This window comes from Aquila chrysaetos, chromosome 1, assembly GCF_900496995.4.
Source record: "Aquila chrysaetos chrysaetos chromosome 1, bAquChr1.4, whole genome shotgun sequence".
In the NCBI taxonomy this organism is placed as follows: domain Eukaryota; kingdom Metazoa; phylum Chordata; class Aves; order Accipitriformes; family Accipitridae; genus Aquila; species Aquila chrysaetos.
Genome location: NC_044004.1, coordinates 51,155,749 through 51,177,460, shown reverse-complemented (window position 1 = coordinate 51,177,460; position 21,712 = coordinate 51,155,749). Strand labels below are relative to the sequence as shown.

The 21,712-nt window shown below is 43.8% G+C and overlaps 1 protein-coding gene across 8 annotated transcripts in view; it reads left to right on the top strand.

Annotated features, from left to right (window-relative positions):
• The window catches only part of FAM13A (family with sequence similarity 13 member A), a 171,023-nt gene that overhangs the window by 95,494 nt on the left and 53,817 nt on the right, over positions 1-21,712 (top strand). Inside the window, exon 1 of one of the 8 annotated variants that reach the window (XM_030041925.2) lies at positions 12,860-13,120. The exons of the other annotated variants lie outside the window; for them this stretch is intronic. Coding sequence (XP_029897785.1) covers positions 13,083-13,120 — 38 coding nt within the window. The 5' untranslated portion in view covers positions 12,860-13,082. Of the gene's footprint in view, positions 1-12,859; positions 13,121-21,712 lie in introns of those variants that run through there. 8 annotated transcript variants of the gene reach the window in all.

Sequence of the window (21,712 nt, the reverse complement as noted above, 5' to 3'; positions counted from 1 at the left end):
AAGTCAGATGCTTGAGAGTTGAAACAAGGGACTGCTGAGTCTCATATCTGGGAAGGTATATGACTGACGTACTTCATGAGGTGCCCCAAAAAATTGTGATTCTTTTAGAAGAACGTTCCCCAAAAGATGTAATTATTTGTTGTAGGAATTCATACTTTTCCATCAATATGTAATTCCTTGGAAGAGTACTCTTGAAGTATGGGACAGTTGGGCCAATACTGACACAATACATTAAGCACCAAATGAAATGTGTTTGTAATTAGGCAGAAGCCTAATCTCCATGCTCAGGCCTTGAGATGAAAGATGTCTGCATCTCTAATTTTATCTGGGAAATTAATAAACTGTAGAAATGAATTCTCTTGTAATCCTGTTTTGTTCAAGAATGCCCTAGTTTTCTGTCCTGTATCACACTTCTGTACATATTTACCTAATTGGGTTGAGTATCTGCACTGCTGTTAGCTTCCAGTACTTTTCTGTCAGTGATCTACTGATGCTGCTGAAGGAGGAGTAGGTAGTGCTTTCTACCCAGCTCCAGGATGGCAGGTTGTTGGGCAAGATGGGATGGAGAGGAGGCCCTGGACCACCCCTAAGAGGAAGAGGGGAGAGAGATCTCTAGCAGACCTAACACACTTGGGGGACAGCTGTCTGTGCAACAGTCAGAAATCCTGATTCCCTGGCATTAATGTAGTGCTCTGATATATCATGAGTGGTTTTAAACATGCTTTTGGCAGCCTTGTGTCACTCCTGTGTAACACAAACTCACAGTGAAGTATTACCTGCTATTATCTCAGTGCAAGGCTATGTTGGGAGTTTTCAGCTTTTTCAGCAGAAGGACTCTGGCATCTGACCTAGACTATAAAGTGCTTTGCAAACACACTGCTGTTGTTGTTGAGGGGTTGTGTGTCACAAGGTACTAACAGTTCTTAAATAAATGTTATCATTAATTATATGTAATTATCAGATACGTTTTAGTGAAATGACTGTATCTGCTCAGCTATCATATGATCTTTGTTAGAAAAGAATAAAGGTTGTTCTTGGCAGTGATAATCATTTGCTGTTTCATGAAAACACCTGTGGTTTGTTCCCTTTCCATGCTCAGATACCATGATATGGGTGGATTAGAAGAGGATGAAGGGCTACACAGAGCAGTAGATGCAGAACTTCACCTTTAGCAGGCTCACAAGTGTAACATTGAAGAAATAACCACACACACTAAGCCTGTAAGCTTCTCCCTGCCCCCCCCCCCCCCCCAGCAAGGACTGTAATCTTTAATAAATTTTCTATCAGTTTCATTTGAGACTAGAGCAGAGATCTTCAGGGAAAAAATGAGAGACTCCTGGTTGATTACTAATTTTTGATACTATTTAAAATACCTCTCAGTATGTGTCTTCATACAGTTGACCTTAAAATGAAGATCCGTGTATTAAGTAGCAGCTACAGTTGTGACTATGTCTTCTAGAATGGATTACCATTTTTTTAAAAATTAAAAGACATGTTATGCCTCTTTACAGGTATGATACTCCTCATCGCAGGAGTTTTTTGAAGGCGCTGCTGTCATTTGAAATATGTGAAACATCAGTTGCAGTCAAAACATATTGCAGAGCATAAAATCTGTATCACCTTCTGTTCACAACTGTTATCTTAAGAAAGTGGTATTTGTAAAGTTGATATGTTCTTTTTTTCTGACCAAAATAGGTGGATTAACTATATGTACCCATAATCCCCACTAGCACATAATGTATGTGTTCTTTTGAAAATTGCCTCATTATTATAACTGTGTGCCAAGGGCAAACTGCTAATTATGCAGTAGCAGAAAAACATACCTGTAGTGCAGTCTTCGAATAAATCCCAAAACAGTGGAGAAGGAAGGAAAGGAAGGGGCAGGAGAGAAGAGACTGGTCCTCTGAAAGAAGGATGAAAGTCTGCAGGCAATATGCAGCCTGTTACATATTTCTGTGAGGCTTATCTCATTTTTGCAAGAGCTTCAGAGAAGGGCAGCCAAACTTCCGGACCCTGGGAACCACACACATACTTTATCTTTACCTGGTTGAGAGCCACAATACCCACACTGTGACCTCGGGAGCCAGGGGGAGGCAGCAGCTTTGGGACTAGGGTGTAGGCAGGAGAGAACGGGGCTCCCTGGGGCGTTACCAGGCCCTCAGTGAGAGGGGGCTCAGAGTCCGTGTTTGGGTCCCTCTTTCTTTCTGCCATCTACCAGGAAAAAGTCTGCTCAAAGCTCTGGTTCAGAAGGGGCATGCATAACTGCAGTAGGAACTGGAGTGATTTTGGATGTGCCTAGAGGTGCTAAAACTTAAGTGCCTCAAATAACAGATTCAAATGGATTTTACTTGAGGAATAGGATATATTAAGATTTAAGTGGATACAAAGGTAGGAGGGCCTCTTGCAAGCAATGTTCTTACCCTTTCATGCTAAACTCCATATACAAGCAGAGAAAAGGGATAGCCTTCAGGAAGAAGGGAAAATGCTTCCTGCAGCCAAAATGTGAGGCAGGGGATTGTTGATGGTGAGCAGAAATGTCTTTCCTGTGCTGGCTCAGAGGCACATGCTGTCTGCAGACTTTTGTTGTCACCATCCTGGATCCTTTGCCCAGGAAAGGATGCTGAAATAGGCTTTGTTGTTGAATATGGCTGTTCTAGCACTTGCTGGGGCTGCATCTCTTTGCAGTCCTGGTAATGTTTTGAAGGAGGATCCCTCCGTTGGAGGGCACTCTGCTGTTTGCAGTGTTGTTAGGCTCTGTGCGTGTTCCCTAAGTGGAAATATCGATCAAAGGAGTGCCACCGGGTACCCTTCCTTGCTAGTAGTGGCCAGGTGTTGGGGAATGGGTGCATGTACGGCAGCCAAACTTTGTGAAAAACATTGTACGGTTCCTGAGAGCCCAAGCTTAGAGCAACTGCAGCAGTTGTTCAGTAAGCAAGCCGCCTTCTCCAGTACTTTCTAGCCATGTCTTTGTGTGCCAAAGATCATAAATTCCTGTTTGTGGCTGCAGTCACAGCTGCAATGAGATTTGCCAGCACAGATACCCCATGCTGGCTTTGTAACATGTGCATGTTCTTAAAGAGAAGGTTTGTTTATATCAACCTTTTGTTCACAAAGATCCTTATATCTGGCCTATGTCCTGCAAATAGAGGGATCACATGCTGTAGTATCCTCCCTAAAATAAGGGGTGGGTTAATGTATCCTGCTGCACCCTCTTCTTAATGATACTGCATGTTCTTGCTGTTAATTGTTGAGGTATGAAAACACATGTATTTGTACACTGAGAAGTTTGTGCTTACTATAAACACTTTCCCTATTTATTGGCTTTCCTTTTAGCAGCTGCGGTTTAAAACCAAGGCAAGCCAAAACTTACCATTATTCTCTGGCACGTGATAAGAACTTGGGTGCCTGTTGTTGCCAGAACAAATCAAACAGGGGGCTGGTGTTGTTTGCTTAGCTGACTATTTTTGTTTAGGTTTGGGGTTTTTTTGTTTTTTAAGTCTGTCATGCCAGTACATTCAGTCCCTATCCAAAGTAATAATTTGCCTTATCGCTCAGGAGCCTTGCTGCCAGGTTTACATAAGGGATTGCAGCCAGGCAGCCGGCAGGGCTGCCCTCCAGCAGCCGTGGATTCTTCGAGAAAACTGCTCAGGAAAGGAGCAAAGGTCTGGAATGAGGTCGGTGGGGAGGTGGTGAGGGCGGTTGCCTTCTGCATCATTTGGCAGCAGCCTCTCTGGTGGGCCCTGCTCTGAGCCCTCAGAGAGGACTTTTTGTGTAAGGTATTGTTGCTGTTTGTCACTTTGTCTCTTTAGGTTGTGTTGAGTTAGTTTTTCCGAGCTGACTCATTTAACTTTGAGAGTACATTTGTCTCCACCCTCCTATGCAATCAATTCCCTTCTTTCTTGCATTGTGAGATGCTGGCAGTAGGAACTGCCTTACATAATGAGTTGTTAAGAAAAGCATTCAGTTTTCTAAAAACACAGCCACAAAGACATGTGATTTATGTATCTCTCCAAGGTAGGTGACTGTGAATGGCAAGTCAGGGTGTGGTCTCAGATCTTCCTGGGTTCTTCTCCTCTTTCTATAGCCAAGATGTAATGACAGTCACAGAAACATGTAATTATGTAGATTTTTTCCATGCAAGTCACCTGGGTGGATTTCAGTTCACTTTTCCAAGCATTTGCCCTGTCTCTTCCGCCCTGCACAGGTTACTCCTTTAGATTAGGCTTTGTCCATTACACTATTCTAACTTTCCTGTTTACCTCTAGCCATCTTATATTTGCCTCTCTATGCAAGATTTACCTGGTGACAAATTATGGCTTGTGGCATGGAGAACATTTTAAATCTGATGCCCTGACCTGTGCCACGGAAGTGGAGGTTCATCTTGGAAGCAACAAGGATCATAAATGAAACAAAGATCTGACGACTGTTAGATGTAGAAAGCAGCACTTTAATGCCATAACGTGCATATGGAAACGAAAGTTCTTCTTTCAGTCCATGAGCCAAGTATATTAGCGTTTCCTGGGACAGCATCCAGCAGCCTTAGAAACCAGAAAGGGCCTACAGTAAGTTCACAGCAATTGAGTAACAAAGCTGAAAAAACTGACTCCCTTTCTGTATCTTGGGCATTGCCCTCTCAGCTAGAAGGATTCCTTATTTTGTCATCTTGTTCATTTTTTTTGTATATGCTTTTGCTGTGAGGAGAAAGTCCCTTCATCTCATGAGGCTGGTGGCTTTCTGATACCAGCTGGGTCAGATAACAGTTTTTGCTCTAGGAAAAAAGGTGCAAACATCTGTGACAATTTTAAAGTCATTTTCAAACAAAAGGATCGTTGAGCTCTGATGGGAGAACACACAGTGGATAATAAGGAGTTTAAGCCAGCCTTGGAAATCTTTGTGCTTTTAATAGTTGTGTTTACGAAAACCAAGACACCCATCACTAGCCTGCCCTACGAGCAACTAGGGAAGAGGCAGAGCCTCTGCACTATGACTTATTTTACTGCAGTACGCAGGTAGTTCCCTCTCCTGTAGCTTCCTTAGCCTGTCTCCTGAAGTGCCTAGTGCATTGTTCAGCTGAGGAGGTTCAGCATAGCGTGCCTTGTTTCCGGTAGCTTTGCGGAGCAAGCAGTTTTCTACCACCTGAAGCGGTGAGGTACTCCTTCCTGAGCGGCTTCCCGGAGGGGACCTGGGCCTGCATCCTGCAGGCAGTCCACAGGAAGATCCGCGGGCAGAGGTCACCGAATTCTCAGCCAGGCTTGTTTGCTGCTGCAATTTCCCAGTTCGTCTGAAAGAACTCTGCATTTGGACGTTGTGTTCAGCACGTTGCGGTGTAGGCTGGATGGAGTTCAGCTGTGACTTCCCATGACCCACGTGTATATTTTTAATCAAAGTGGTCGGCTGGCTGTCTAATAAGAAAAGGCTGGGGGTGGCAGGGCAGGGTTGTCACTCACTGCTCTTGTCACTTTGCTTGCCTCTGTTTGTCTATGAGCTGTTTCAGTGTTGTAAAATCCTCCTCTTTCATGGTCAGTGGCCATGAGAGATTTCCTCTCATTTTATCTGTTGTGAGGAATGTGATCTCAAGCTGACTGCTTATCTACAAATTGCACTTTCTCACATTGGCTCGGTGCCTTCCTCCTGGCCTGAGAGGGTTGCAGTTAGGAAGTGTGAAGATAGTTCCATTTTGTATCAAAGCTTTCCTTTTCATTCTGCACCTGCTGCAAGAACTGTATTTGCACTAGGGATGACTGCAAAGAGAAGCCACTAGGTAACTGCAAAGAAATTACTAAAGGCGGCTTGGATGTTAATGACTTCCAGTCATTAAGGCTTTGACAGGACTCCTGGAAACAAGAGATTCCACCACCAATTCCTCAGGCCCTTTCACAGTCTCCAAGCTTTCTGCATTCAGAAAGTTTGAGTCATGTAGGGAGGGATTAATATCTAGTAAAATAACATTTTTATTGTCCTGCATTATGGTTAGGAACCACCTAACCACCATGAAATGATTACTCTCTTGGGAGCACTGCTAACAGTTTACCATGTTTTATAAAATTTATAGATGTTTCCTTCAAAAAAAACCCACCCTGAAACTCCAGAAAGTGTCAAATTGCAAAAGAATCAAGTGACCACCATTCTGAGAGGGCTACTGAGCATCACAGAAAATAAGTTCCCCTCTAAACTCTCGTTAGCTTTTCCTGGATTTATGCCCCTTGGGTAGCAAAACTTGGATTTTTCCCAGGACTGTGGGACCTTTCTCTTGTTGTTCTGAATGTTCCTGATAACTAAAGGTAGACTTATGCTGAACTTCTGTTTCCCTTCAGTATCCACTTACTTGTGCCACTCCTAACATTGCTCAGACTGGCCTGCAGCAGGATAGGAGCGTGTTTGCACAGCCTGGACACGTACAGAGTGGTTAGACTCAAAGCTGATGTTGCAAATGAGGGGCACAGCAGTGAGCTGCGCTGATTGAGCCCGGCATCATTGTATCTGGCTGCACATAAACAATAATCTGTGTTTCTTGATGTACGCACAGCTGGGTGCAGGAAAAAGCCCTGGGACTGGCCTGAGAGGGCTTGGAGTCAGGTTTTAATAAATCTGGTCAGAGTTGCCTTTTAGTCAGGATCTCCCTTAGCCAGGGTCTCCTTTGCTTCCATGGCAGATGCATCTTCCAGCTCTAGGCAGAGAGATGGATTTATTCTCACCAAGCTCACTCTTCCCTTAGTGCCTCCCAGCCGGAGTCAGTCTCTCCCTCCAAGCCACCTCTCTCGGGAGCCAGGCTGGCTGCTGGGGCACTTGTGCAAAGGGAGGACTCCTTTCAGTCACGTCATTAGCTGAAGAAGAGGAGCTATTTCTAGAGGGTTTTTCTGGACGGTAACTCTGCCAGACTGCCTCCCGTGCCAACACGGACGGCAGTTTATCTTTCAGTGGAGTAAAAAGACGTGTGCACCAAATGTGAATGGTGTGGCCTGCTCCTCCGCTTTGCTGAGCCCCTTCTGATATGGTTGTTATTTTTGCAAGGCTAAGGGTGAACTACAAGCATTTCACTTGAAGATGGGTTAGAAAGCAGGAAACATGGTGGGTGCAGAGGCATGGAGTTCAAAGGATAGTAATTTTCTAGAGGATTGGAAGGTTGTTTTTGGAAGGTGGGAAAGTGTGAAACCAGTGACATTTTTGGTAAGGGATATAAATAATGCAGGGACTACCAAGGGCTCATTTAAAAATTTTTGTAATCTTTTTGCTGACAAATGAATGCTTCAGTGTTTTCTATGGCAAACATTTTCATTGGTCTGCAACAGCTGAATTTTTAAAGGGTCTTTGTGCAGACTGTTTTATAAAAATAACGATTTAGAGGAGTGGGGGAAATTTCATTAGACATTAATATTTAGGAATTTCATTAGATTAGCAGAGCTTTGGGAAAAGCCTGCTTTGAAAATAACTTGTACACGACCGGACTCCTGCTTGTTTGCTTGCTCTCCCATGCTCTGGCACTTGAACTAACTGGTGCAAATGAAGAACCTAGTGACCTGTTGCACAGCATGCTTTACCCTGTTCCCACAGCAGCTTAGCTGGCACAACCATTCATTACTTGATGCTTTCCCAGAAAACACTTTAGGAACCTACTCCCAATCCTCCCCCTTCTCCAGGAGGGAGGCCAAGAAATAATTTCTGGGCTATCCCATGGGGCGAGAGTCCTTTGGAACAAGTTAAAGCGGCTGACAAGCGGGCGTGGCAGTGCTTGCAAAGGACACTGCTGCTTAATGAAGAGCAGCCACGGCAGCTAATCCAGGTCTCCTGGGAGCTTGGGGTGTCCCTCTCGATGGGAACCGTGCTTGCATGCTTATCTGTTGGCTGAGGTCCAGAAGTCTGAGAACCTGAAGCTCTGAGAAGCTTTCAGCCTGGTGTTTACTTTTCTCCTGTCCCAGCAAGTTTAAGGAACAATTCTGGAAAATGTTTCCACCTTAATAGATTTTAACTAGCTTTGTTTAAAAGGTAATTTGGCCTCCAAGTTGCAGGAAGGAACAGAAGAGCTGCAGTGCAAAAAAACAGTATATTCCCCACGGATATGGCAACAATACTTGTATTTCTATGCCAGTGCAAAAAATAAAAGGGGTAAAATGAAGTCAACTGAGAGCAACCTGCTTCTCTTTTGGACAAGAGGAGTATTAGTTAAGAAAATGAGTAAGAGAATTCTGCAAATTACATCTGGGCGGTTTATCTAAGACTTGGTGTTCCTAAACAGAGGCAACTGTAAGTTTTAAGAATGTTAAAAATTCACCATCGTCTTTGATGAATTGTGTCAGTAGTTAGGTATCCTCACCACTTAAAAATGTCTCATTTCTAGTCATAATTTGTCTGTCTTTGACCCCAGCCATTGGATCTTGTTCAGCTTGTGAGTACTAGGACAAATATTAATGTTCCTGCATGCATGGGCTGTTTTCTTTGAAAAGTGCTAAACGTGTGGGGTTTAGTTCTTGTGTTCCCTTCATGGGTTGTCTCTAAGCACTCTTCAATTTTTCACAATTTGCTTGAGAATGGGACTTCCTGAACTGATCAGAGCCTTCTGTAGCAACCACCCCAGTAGGAAACACAGACGTAATACACCTTTTCCACGCAATATCCATGTTGATGCCTCTGAGGACGGTGTTAATTTCTTTAGCCACACAGTCACTCAGGGCTTATATAGAAGTGCTGATCTGGCGTGACGCTGTATCCCCCAGTAGGACCCGTCATCGTGCATATAGTTACCAGATTTTACTCTCATATGGCTATACTGAAACTTACAGTGCTGGCTTGCACACAGCATACAAAAAGAACCATCGATATTATTTTACATTTCCTTTCAGATCATTGATAAAAGCATTAAGTGATACAGGGCTGAGTACCAGCCTTGGAAAGTCACTGTAGGTGCTTGCCCCCTTTCTGAGGATTCCCTTTTTACTAAATTATGTTTTTAACATATTACTCTCTCTTTCTTCCTGTTTGTACTCTTTTGGACAGGGCCTATTTAATTGTCTGTCTGCTTTGTTTGGATGTGAAGAGCTACAGTTTCCAAATATGGTTTCTATTTACACGTGACTTGCTTATTTCATGTGTGCACGCAGATCTTCTGGCCTGCGGGAGATTTTCCAGGGTATTTATCATTTAAAATTGCAGATATTTATATGCACAGATACTCTGAAGAGAAAAATGCATGTATCAATGCATGTATGTGTACATAAATAATGGCATTTTAAATTTTGTATTGGCGGTATTTTGAAAAGTACATTCTTTAATTTTCAGTCTGATGATATCTTTGCTTTGCATTTCATGTTTCTGCCAGGGGGAAATTATTGCGTAACTTAGTAAACACTGTGGGAATACATTGATGGTATTGAGCAGGACTCCAGCATCTTAAAAACCCTCAGATTTTATCAGACCAGGCAAGATCTTTCTTTTTCTTTTTTTAAAAAATCGTATCTGATTTGTGTATGACAGTGCAGTGAGGCAAGGGGTAACTGCTTTTCAGGAGGCAGACACAGCCACATCCTCATAAAATCCATTATCTAGATCACTTGTATCTCATATCCTCGGGTGCTGTTCACAGATCGTCTTCTCTGTTGCTTTATACACTGAGAAAATTACTTGGTGTGCAGCTAAGTATGAAAAGGAAAGAAAGAGGAGAAAGCACTTCTGTAATGATGATTGACAGGAGACTTCCTTTCCAAACCTGTGTTCATTCTTTAAACGTCGATGGTGGTGGAGAAAAGTGATTATTCATATTTAGTTCCAGACAGTGTCTTTTTTCCTTTGTTGAATCTCAGTAAGAAATTTGCAAATCAAATAGTTTGAACCCAGGTGTTGCCTTGGCATAGGTGCTGAAGTGTGGTGGTATGTGTTGGTATTTTAGGGGGTTTTATCATTTTTATTGTTATTTGCCGTCTATTCTCCTGAGGTATTCACAATACACTAAGGAGCGTAGTCAGTGGAGGGGATGCTGTGCCTGTCCTGAGAGAGGGGTTTTTTCCCCATCTTCTGTAGTATGTTTGGTGGTACCATAAATAGCCACTGTGGTGCATTGTTGCTGCCAACAGATGAGTTTGGCCTTTCTGAGCAATAGGAATGCAAGAATTGTATGAAACTTGCAGAAGAGGTTTTGTTTTCTATGTTTAACATGGGAGAACGAATTCAACAAGCACAAACAAATCCAAAACAAAATGTCGTATAATCCCAGGTTTTATATGTGATAACCCAGCTTGAATTATGCAAGTTTAAAAGGGCGTTAAGAGGGCAGGGGGAGGGTAGGAATTCCTGCCTCTGTCAAGTAGCAAGTTGGCTTTAACGTAAACATCTGTGAGAAGGAAGTGGAATTGTTTGGAGATAAGACTGCAGTTTTCTGGCAGCTTCTGTCTGCCTACTTTGTGCCACAAATATATTGCTTGTGGTCTGTACCCATGAACAGGGGAGGTGAAGAATTAAGGAGCTGTGTGGTCGTTTAGCAGGGTGAGAGATTCAAAGGGCCCACTGAGATGATGCAAACTGAAGTAAGGTGACATGCACCAAGGAAGGAGAGGAAGAAACTGATACCCCATTGAGGGGACTCCAAAAGAAGAGAACAGAAACAGAAGGTGGATCTGAAGGTGCTGAAGGCACAGGGAGCCCTGGGCAACTTTAATATTCTCCCAAGGCATCTGGTTTATTTTAGCATGATGCCATGAACTAACCTTCTTCACTGATGCTAATTCATAAATCAATCTTTCTGGTTATTACAGCATCTCTTTTTGTTAGTGAATTCTTTGTTAAGGATCTTAGTACTTTTAAGCTCATTTATATGGGCAAGTCCCATGGAAGTTACAACAAAATAGCTAGGGTATAAATTCAGAGTACAGCAGCTATTTGAGTTATTCCACTTCCATTTATTCAGCAAGCTGTCCTGGAGAACCCTGACTCCTTGCCTATGTAGATGGGTCCTTAGTTAAATGTGGAAAATTAATTTTTTTTAATTGGCATCCTGATGGCAAGACTCAGTTTATAGAAGTGTAATAAACTATGAATAATTGTGTGTGTGTAAAAAAAGACTGGCCAGGAAGAGGCAATTTGATTTATTGTCAAATTGTGAAACAGTACAAGGTGCTTTTGTTCTATACTGAAGCATTTTTATGTATCAGAGTAAAATCTTTCTCTCGTGGCTTTAGTTGCTTAAGAGCCCATACGGTGCATTTAATTTAACAGGAAGTCATCAAGATACTCATTTAATTTGTCACAGATAAGAGCAGCCCACATCCGTGATGGCAGAGTGTTTTATCAGCATTGCTGACTTTCCTAAAAAGGGGCACTGTGCTGTGCCTGGCGTGACTGTGGCGCAGCAGAACAGGCTTGTGCTGAGGCAACGGGCAGAAGCATTACTAATGCACTTCTTCCAGTCAGCCTGCTGACAGGAGCAAATATTAAACAGTTCAGCGTACTGAAGCGGAGCCACTTCTCAGCTGACCTCTGCGTCTCTACTCCATGCCACCGCTTTCTGAGGCTGCAGCTGCCCACTGCTCTTGTTTTTGACAGAAAACACCCCTGCCTCCTGCTGAGAAAGGTCAGGATCTGTTAGGCATCCCTTTGAAATGTCCGATACCCTTCTGCTAACCTGTGAGTGAGTGTCTGCTGCTTCTCCAGAAAGCTGATGTGGCTCGTGTTTAATTCACATGACCTACATCTGCATGGAAGTCTTAAACGTACAGGTACTAAGCTCTCGCCACAGCTTTCTCCCAAACCAGTGCTAGTCCTCGTTGTGGTTGAAGGTGATGGTGCTTTCAATATTGACTTGAATTTTTGAAGATTGGCATGTCTGGCTGTGCCAGAATTAGCCATTAGGCTTTTACCACCTAAAATGTTGAAAGGATCCATTCCCTTATGCCCCTTAATCAGTTTGAGATCGTCCCCTTCCCCGTGGCATAAAGTGTGCAACCTGGTAACATTATTCCCAGGTAGGGCAGCAGCAGAAGTCTTTCTGTCCAATGTCGGGGGAGGTTGAAGGCAATTCCTTAGGCGTTCTGGGCAGAGGAGGCGCAAAGGTGAAAAATAAAACTTTGGGTATGCTGCTTCGGCAGCCATCAAACGTTTCAGTGCAAGACCTTCTTAGGGGTTTTGCACTGTTCGTTTTCCAAGGCTGTTATGTCCTGGAAAATGGCACATCCGTTGTGTGGGGTTCTTCTGCTACCACTCTTCCCAGCCCCGAATTTCCACCAAATAAAATGGTGTGATTTGTTCTGTCAGAGCAGTATTTGGTCAGGAGCTGCAGCTGGAGAAGCAGGAGTCCTTTGAGGGTGGACCGCTGGGAACACCAGTAAAAATAAGTTCAGCTTCTGCAATGCTTACCTCTTCATTTCAAACGTTAGGGGAAGAGTTCTCGTATGCTCCTCTTTGCTGTGTGTCCAGATCGGTTGGCCAACTACGGCACGAACCATCTGAACCTCAGCAGCACCTACTGCAACGCGAGGGGATGGTAAGTTCGACGGCCCGGCTGTGCCAGCCCCTATAGACACCTATGTATGGCGAAGGCATGCAGCTTGCGGAGGGGAGTAGCCCGGCGATGGTATCGCAGAGCTTCGGGCGGGTTAGGTGCGTGCCGAGTGCCCTGCCCGTGGGCATCCCGCCCGCCGCGGCCGTGGGGAGGGACGTTGTGGGTGACTACATAGCTCCCTGGGTGACATTTAGGAAGAAGGGGGCGGGCGGGTTACAGCTACTAAAAGGGATACAAAAGACCTCGTGGGGTGTTTTTGTTAAAAGGTATCCTGTAGTAATTAGCCTCCGCTTGGGGCGTTTCTTGCAGGTCCAGGACCAACGGGACATCGTAAACCTCTTTTGGTTAACCTCTGTCTGCCAAGGCCGCGGCGGGGGGGGTGTCCCTCGCTCCCCGGCGGCAGCTAGAGGGGGCCGGGCCGGGGCCCGGGGCGGGTCGCCGTCAGCCGCCAACCCGGGGCTGGCGGCCCCTTCGCCCCTCCCCGGGGCCGAGCCGCGCCGCCGGCTCCCCGCGGCGAGGCGCTGGCAGCGCTGCGGGCGCGGCGAGGCCAGAGCGGCGGAGAGGCGAGGAGAGGAGAGGCAGGGCGGGCGGCGGCCCCATGGCCAGCATGGCTTGCGAAGTCATGCCCCTGCAGAGGTACGTGCCCGGCCGGGGCAGCCCCCGGCCCAAAACGCTGCGCGGGCAGGCGGGGCGCGGGGCTTGTGCCGGGCTGCCCGGCCCCGGGGCACGGGGGGAGCCGGGACTCCGGCCCTGCCGGGAAGGGCAGCTCCGCTCCGCTCCGGGCCGGCTGCCCGGGCGCCGGGGCAGTGTGACAAGTCGATTTATTAACGGGGCTCCGGGGGTGGGGGAGATCTCTGGCTTCCTCCTGCGGGGGGGGGGGGGGTCCATGTAGCGCCCCGAAATCCACGCAGCCCTCTCCTTGCGGGGAGCCTGCCGCGGAGTGAGAGCGGCTCGGCGGTGTGTAGGGTTTTCGGTGCCATCCCCTCCCGGCGAGCGGTGGGGCTCTGACGGCTCCCTGTGCCCGAGCGAACCTCTCCCTCCCGCCGCTTCACTGCAGCAGGGGCTGTAATGCGGTAAGGGATCCCAGCCGAGCCCGGCCGGGCTTCCCCTAGCACACCCCACTTATAGCTGTCTGCTTACACGCCCAGCGTGGTCTGCCTTTGCAGCAGCATGGGCGAGAGGTTTAGTTTTCGGAGGAAAGGGTTGTTTTGTTTCCAGGGTGTCGAGACACACCTCCCTTCAGCACCAGCTGTGAGTGCGTACCTGTGCTGGCATGTGCTCCTGCCACGGTGTGGCAGGGATAACTGCAGTCAGGCTTTTGAAATGGCAGGGCACAGACCCGCTGGAGGGGGGGGGGGGGGGGGAGCAGAGTGTACACAGTCCTTTTACTGAGTCATTAATTTTTTTTTTTTATTGCTCTTTTGGTTCTCAAAATTAAGCAGTGCATACCTCCTGTAGCCGTATTCAAACAGGCTGAATATCAATCTTTATGTAATCTACAAAACAGTAAATAAGTAATTTTTGTGTGCCATTTCAGCACTGTGGCGGTGCTGTTTACTTGGACACAATAAAATATTAACTGAAATTGCTGCCCAAACCGTTACTGTCTTGATAAAGCAGGGGGGTCCTCTGCAGATAGATGTGGAGGAAGTCTCTTGCAGTAATGCAGTTGCGGGGTTCCATGTTGATGACTGCAGAGAAACAGAAATGTGGTTTGAATGTCTTAAAGAAGTAGTCACAGTGCATCATTCCTATTTGAAGGACCAGTCTCACACAGTATTTTTAACCTTTTTCTGTTCCCAAGGATCTGACTGTCATTGCGGTCAGAACAAGTGGTTGTTGTGCTCTTGACTGTTCACCCCAGGGGAAGATAGGTTTCACAGGGTAGCTCTAATTAGACTCTTTGTTTTTTGTTGTTGCAAGGATTAACACTCGATCAGTTAGAAATGCACTCCGCACCTTAAAAGTGAAGATTTTTCTTCAAACTCCCATTAAGCCTTGAGCTTGGTACAGAACTGTTTGAGCTTTGCAGTTAAAAAAAAATTATTCATAAAATTCTGGCTTCTTTTTCATGTCCTTCATCTATGTTTAGGTTGTGTATACTATACTTTTAGCACCTGATTTTCTTTGGACCTAGGGGCAGACAAGCACAGACTCCCGGATCCCTTTACAGTGGCATTCTCCAGGTTGCATCTTTATTTTCCTGTTCTTCCCCTTGGAACATTGTCTCCTCCCTTCTTAGAGCAGAGTTCTGCTGCGGAAGAGGGTCTTGCTGGCTTTGAGCATTTTTTGTCAGCTTCAGGAAAGGCGATGCCTGGTAGTGGTTAGTACTAGCGCAGGTAGCAGTATGCTTGTGGTTCCTGTGAGGTGGACAGGCTGATGATGCTGTTCCAGCTGAGGGCATGGACAACTCGCAGCATGATTCCTCTTGCTGGGTCTAAAGCAAACTAGTGTCAACCTCCAGGTGCTGCGGCTTGGGGCACTTCCTAAGCTGAGAGCATCTGTCTTCCCCTCTCAAGAAAGGGAATGAGCTGGCAGCGATAATCATGCTTGGTTCCCTTCCTGGATGGCTGAAATCCCTCCTGCCCGTCTCCCGCAGGTGCCCCGCTCTGTGCTGGCTTTGGGCCACAAGCTGGCCGTGCTGCGCCTGCCAGGGGAAGCCTCCTGTGCTGAAGCGATACGAATGCATCTCTGTGTAGCTCTTGTGTAAAACTTGGGAGAGGGAGAAAGGCTCTATTTAAGAAGCTGTGACATTTAAACAGCATTTGTCACTAGAGCGGCAAAGTATTGTATCTACCAAGGTATCTGTAAACTGTGAGTCTGTCTTCCTAAAAATCATATAATGTGCTTGCACAGAGCCATATGTACTATACAGTGTCATTCTATATATAGATGTCTGTGGAATGGCACACGTTGGGATATGGTGGCCTGCTGCGAGGGAGTGACAAAGGGTATGTCAGGGTTATGTGTCGTTGCATGGGAAGAGGTGGAAGACCAAATGTGTCGAACCCTCCACTGCAATAAGTACTATATTGCCCAAGCACTGTAAAAGGCACCTGTGAATGTCACACAGGTTGCATTACTGATTTTCCAACAACCTATCCACCAGTAATTGTCTCTTCTATTGCTAATAGGCTAACATGTTTTCTGAATAGCATTAGCTTACTTTAATAACCTAGATTCCTAGTTAGAGCATTACTAATGCCGTTAATGTATGTTTTAATTCATATATTCCAGCTCAGTCTATTGCAGATTTAACAAAAGCTGTGCAGCCGCCTTTGCCAATTGCATCTGCCAGTTTCCACAGGAGATAAGAAGGGCAGGTACACACTCAGGCCTTGTGTGTGATCAGTGGACTCTCTCACTTTGCACTTCGCTAAAACAAATCAAGGCAGAGTAAGAGTGAAGCCATCACAAATATTTTTAGAAAGTGCATCTGATAGAAATAGGGAGTGCGAGGATCTGTTTCTTACCTGTACAGCAGCAGTTGCCTGCATGGGCTGTCTCGCTTGCAGTCATCATCGGGGTTGTTTGATTTATCTTACTGGTTTGTTTGCTTGGGGTCATTCACAAATACCCAGTATTTTAGCCTGAGAACACCGTTCGTTTTCCACTGCATTTCCTTTTTTTTTTTTTTTTTGGAATGGCCACTGTGTTCTCTTTACATACACAAACGCTCACTAATCTGTTAAAGTTGTATTATAAATAAGTCTGATCCTTTGGACTTTGTTATCACTTTCTATCCAAGGTACTGGGAGTGCTCTTGACAAGCCCTAGTGAAGTATGTTCTGGAATATGTATGTGAAGTGAAGTATGTTCTCTGGGGGCGGAGAGAACTTGTATGTGATTATTTTTTTGTTGTTGTTGGTTGGTTGGTTTGGTTTGGTTTGGTTTTTTTTCTGGCGGAAGAATGAAGAGAAATTCATACCTGTAGTTCTCATCTTCCTCAAGTCATAGTCATAGCCTATTAGAAAATGCTATGTGAGTTTTTGGCCTTCCAGGCTCACATTTGACCCACAGCTGGGTACTGTCTTGTCACAGCTGTGACGTGATGGGTGTAGGAGCCTGTGGAAGCTTCCTGGGTACCTCTGGGTGGGTGCCTCTGACTAAAAGAGGAAATTGATGTGGAAATTTTCCGTGGTGTTTGCCTCTAGGGTGTCCACCTGATTAAGCAAGAAAATATGAATATTTACCTAAAAACCGGACCCTTAGATACCTTTATTTGAAGCATGCAAGCTTTTAACAAACAATCCTGAAATCGGAATTGCTGGTTACCTAGTAACAGTTCTTCACCATTATAATGCAACAGGTATGTGTGTGTTACGCAACTTCACACTGTTAAATTCTGAGAAGAGGTGAGACTTTGGCTGGTACATTCATTCCGCCTCTTTCTGACCCATTTTCTAGTTTTATCCTAGTGAGGACTAATGCCAAACCACAAGTAGAAGAAAAGACACTGCCCTGTCTTTCATAATAAGCCCCAACTAGTTTAAGAAGTAAAACAACAAAAGCAAGCTGTTTAACATTGACGTCATTTTGTAAAAGATAAACATATTTGCAATCCATGAGGATAGCAAGTAGAAAATAATTATACAAAATTATGCTGTCAAGGGTTCCAGTAGATTCAGATATGTTAATATAAATGGAAAATCAGCCTCTCGCTCACAGTGGCATTTAATCAGCAGGAAGTTCTGCTCATTTCAGCTTGCCATGGGATAGCCTGTAGTTCCCTGATGTTGCTTTGAAGCAGGAGGAGGTGTGCAGAAAGGCTTCAGTGTTTTGTTTTGTTTTTTTTCCATTTGGGCAACGTGCCTCAATCTCAGTGCCCCCTCATGCACAGCCTGCACAGTTATGCCTGTGGATAATGCAGTATATTCTCAATGTGTGTGGCTGTGCTGTATGTTAGTGTTTCCTGGAATTAAAAGGCTCCTACTCTAGGCTTGGGTACTGGTGCCTCAATCTTGGCTGTGGAAATAGAACAAGAAATAGTATGTGCTCCCCAGATGTGTGACAGAGTGGTCTTTCATATTCACCTCAGCTTGTCTCTATGAAATAGTAATACTGATATTTCGAATGCCAGATAAAACAGGAGACAGAAGCTCATGCTTTTGGAAGGCCAGTAGGGAACTTCCCCAAAGAGGTCCCTTTCTATGGCCTTGCAGTTAACATTGCTGCACGCTGTGATCTCGCAGGCTGAAGGCATAACTTAGTTGAGAGACCTTTAGGAAAAACATTGCTGAAGAAGCAGATTTGGGGAAGATGGGGGATCCTTTGGAGATTAATATTTAAACCAATACCAATCCACCCCCGGCCAAGTTATTGGAGAAATTTTGCGGAGTGTGTGAGTTCAGAATAAAGAAGGCGGGTTGTCCGCCTAGTATTTTGACATGTGGCTCATTTGGTGAGTAGCTTACACAGGTACTTAAGCATGAGCTTAACTTGTTTTCAGTGGTAAGAGAGGTTAGGTGTAACTATTGTGAAGGCTGGAGATGAGTATCTGAAAAGACATGTTATGGTTTTGACTATAAAAGTTACTCTTCAGGGAAGATGCAAATGTTTGCATGGAAGTAACTCTCACAGAGAAACAGCTGTTAAATGTTTGTTTCTTAGACAGTTATTATATAGTGCATTCCTCCTCTCTCCCCCTCTGTTTAAGGGTATAGAGCAAGGGTGGTATTGCTCAACAACTGATGGTAAGCGCTGACTTTTAATGATGACCATTTTATCACCACAGTGTTATCATGTTAGATTAAATTTATGGTTACTCTTGCATCAAGGATGATATTCTTTCTTCTTTTGCATAACATACGCCAGTATTTATTTGAAGGAAATTTATTTTGAAGGCTTTATTTGAAGGAAGAGGCTTATATTGCCTGCTATTTCTCATTTGCAAAAACATTACCTTTTACCCACTGCTGTGAAGCATAAACTATGAGTAAATCACTCTATTGAGAAAATAATTATGCAATAAATTTTCATGAGCAGTTTCAATCTTGCATTTGTCGTAAGCTTGAAACAACTTTTATGGGGAAATGACCTGTGGGGGGGGGGGGGGGGAAGAAGTGCTGAAAAATTTGTGAATAAGACAAGACGTTCAGCAAAAAGCACTACTGTGGCCTCAAAATTGAGGCTTCCTTGAAGTTGTTTTTAGTGTTAATGTTGAATGTCAGAATAAGTAAGTAAACAATATTGTTAAAATCCTCTGCAATTGCAAAAATGGCATATATGTTAATCCAAGGTGGCACAACGGTTCTAAATGGTGAGAAGAAAACAAGAGGGAGGTAACTTTGAAGTCTTAACAAGTCACCCAAGCTTAGCCTTCCTTCTCTTCCCCCCAAAAGCATTAACTTTTGATACCATTAGTAATTTGATGTCACTGAATTTTCAATGCTTTTTTGTTTGATTGCATTAAAATTAGAAGCAGCTATTTCATTTCCTGAAAAAAGTATTCTCGCTAAAAAAAAAAAATTAATTTCTTTTGAAGTCCAGAATATCTGTGGTGGAATAGAAAGTGAGCCATTTCTTTATCTAACTTTTGAGGTCAGAACAAATAGAGCCTATGGCAAGGCATTAGGAAAACACGACCTTGGCTGAACAGCATGACCTGCCAGTGTCTAGGCCCTTTGTCTCTGGTGCAGAATGTTGGCACTTGAGTCAAAGTACATTTTCATGATTGTAAAAAAAAAAAAAAAAAAAGAGAAAAAGAAAAAAACCGAACCCATATTATTTTCATTTAATCCACAAAATGTCCCATTTAACTTTTCAAAAGACATGTGGAGTAGGAAAGCAGTGGTAGCTTTCCAATGAAGGTTCCAGTGACAGCAAGCCAGGATGGAAGAACTGCTGATAATTAAGCGCAAATAAAACAAGGGGGAAGGGTGCTGAGCCACCCTCTGACCTAGGGTGAGAGCTCAGGCCTGTGAGGGAGCTGGGACAGTGGTATCCCATATGCATGTAAATAAATTGGGAACTCTCCGTCTAAATGGGTGTTTTACAGCTTCAGCTATGCAACAGGCTCAGCAGCTCCGTTATTCTTTCTGAACGGCAGGATGAGACATTAGAGAAAAAAAAAAAGGAAAACCATCATTGCGTATTTGAGAATGCGATGGGTGAACAGTTGCCTGTAACATTCCTGTTGCAAAAGGGGGAAGCAAAAAAAGGTAGCTGTAATAGAAATTTATGATTTAACAGTTAGACTTCATCCAAGCTTTCCTATTTCCTTCTTTAGAGACAGAAAGGATGCATTGCATAAATGCTGTAAAATACACGTGCCTGAAAATCCGAAGATGTGCTAAATAAACTGGTGGGCAATACTGGTGTTCCTTCCAGTCTGACAAACTTTTTTGTTAGCTCAGTGGAGGTCACAAACAACAATATTACTTCTTTAGCCGTAAAATAAAGAAAACAAGTTTTTTCAGTTTGGTTGGTATTTGGTTTGGGTTTTGGCAAGAAGGAAGTGATCAGCTATTTAGGTATCCTTTAGGAGTGTGAGAAATTGCTCTCCAAAGTACTGTATGAAAGAGCAATTCATTTCCGTTTAATCCCTTGGTTTAGGGGAGCTATGTATATGTCTGAGAAGAAAGAGACTGCTGTATTTTGCACTCACCTGCTTGGCCAGGTAATAAGTGATAGTTCAATAAATACTTGAATTTTTTTAAAGTTATTTCATGCCTTCAGTGCCTTGTGGCCATAAAACATGTGTAAAGCTGGACAAAACTTTGAAAGTTTAAAAAAGAAACCAAAACCACCTAACTTACTACTAAACCTGCTTGCCTAATGGGTAAATTCTTTGCTGGCCAAGGTAGAAATTTAGACTGTGTAAGAGATGCACATCAGAATGACTTGTCCCCTCCATACTGTGGACGGCTGGCTTGGTTTGCCAGGTCATTGTGCCAGGTATTAAGCTTTCCTTTCTTTCTGGAAGGGTTGTATATCCCTTTAACCAAAGGGGAATTATGCAGCCCAAGTACAGTACAGTTAAATGTTAAACATATCTTAATGACTTCCAGCATTTTCTTTTGAAAGGATACATGGTAGAAAGGGCTTCCTAGCAATACTAATAAGCCCTTCAGTACAAGGTGTTTTAAAAACAAGTAAGCAGTTGGGTTTTAATCAGCACAGTGTGAGTGATGGTAACAAAGAGTCCTGCGTGGCAGTTTTTAAACCAATTTCTAGCCTCTTTATTGTGTAATACCAACAGATGATCATTTATGATTCATATCTTGTACACTTTTGCTTGCCTGTCTCTTTTATATCTGAAACCATGTGATCAGATATACACAGGTTTAAAACCTCTCAAACAATTTTCATTTCTTCCATTAAACTAATCTATGCTTGTGAGTATAATATAAGCACATCAGTTTATTATGTTACAACACGAATAATTCATTATTTCATAAAGTATTTTAATCAAAACAGAATCCTTGTGCACTAATTGATTGTAGTAGGGCTTGGTAGTCTCACATCTAATTTGAGGGATTGTGAATTATGTGGAATAGCTTGTTTAAATCTGTAATTTACAGAGCTCATGCCTTGCAGCTTGCACAGATGAGTTGACTAAGGTGCATGAATTTAGGGAAAGATGTTTGGGATATGTTGGTTTCAGTGATTTAGGGGGGAAATGGATAATGTGCTTTACTCAGATGCAGGAAATCTTTCTAAAGTTAAAAGATTTTTATGGTTTTCTCAGAAGTCTACGTTTCAAACTAGTTAGCTTGGAGCTCTTCATCCCATATGCAGCTACTGATCAGTGCTGCACGTGTAAAACTATAAAGCACTATTGGATGAGAGATTATGCACAGCTACAATTATTACCAACCATGTGAAATTTTGAAACGTGATGGTCTAAATGAAACTGGTATTTGGTTTCTGACCTTTCTAGAGCTTCTTTCTCCCCTATTCCCTTCTAATATTCTTAAAATATTTGTTTCCCCTCAGTTACTTTGTATGAGTGGATAATGGTTTTTTTGTACAGATATAATACTGGCTTGAACTTGCGGAGCAGCGGTTGTACTTGCTGTGGAATAAAAGGAAGGAAGTGCAAGAGGTTTCAGAGTCCCTGCTGAATGCTACTTTTCCATCTGATCTGTCAAGGCAACTAGTGGGACTATGAATATAAGAAAGTTATTTGGACTTTTTCAGTATCCCTGTGCTTCTGTGACTTGGAAGCTAATAACAAACCCTGAGATGAGGAAGGGTTTTTATGATGGAAAAAAAAAGCATGTTTGG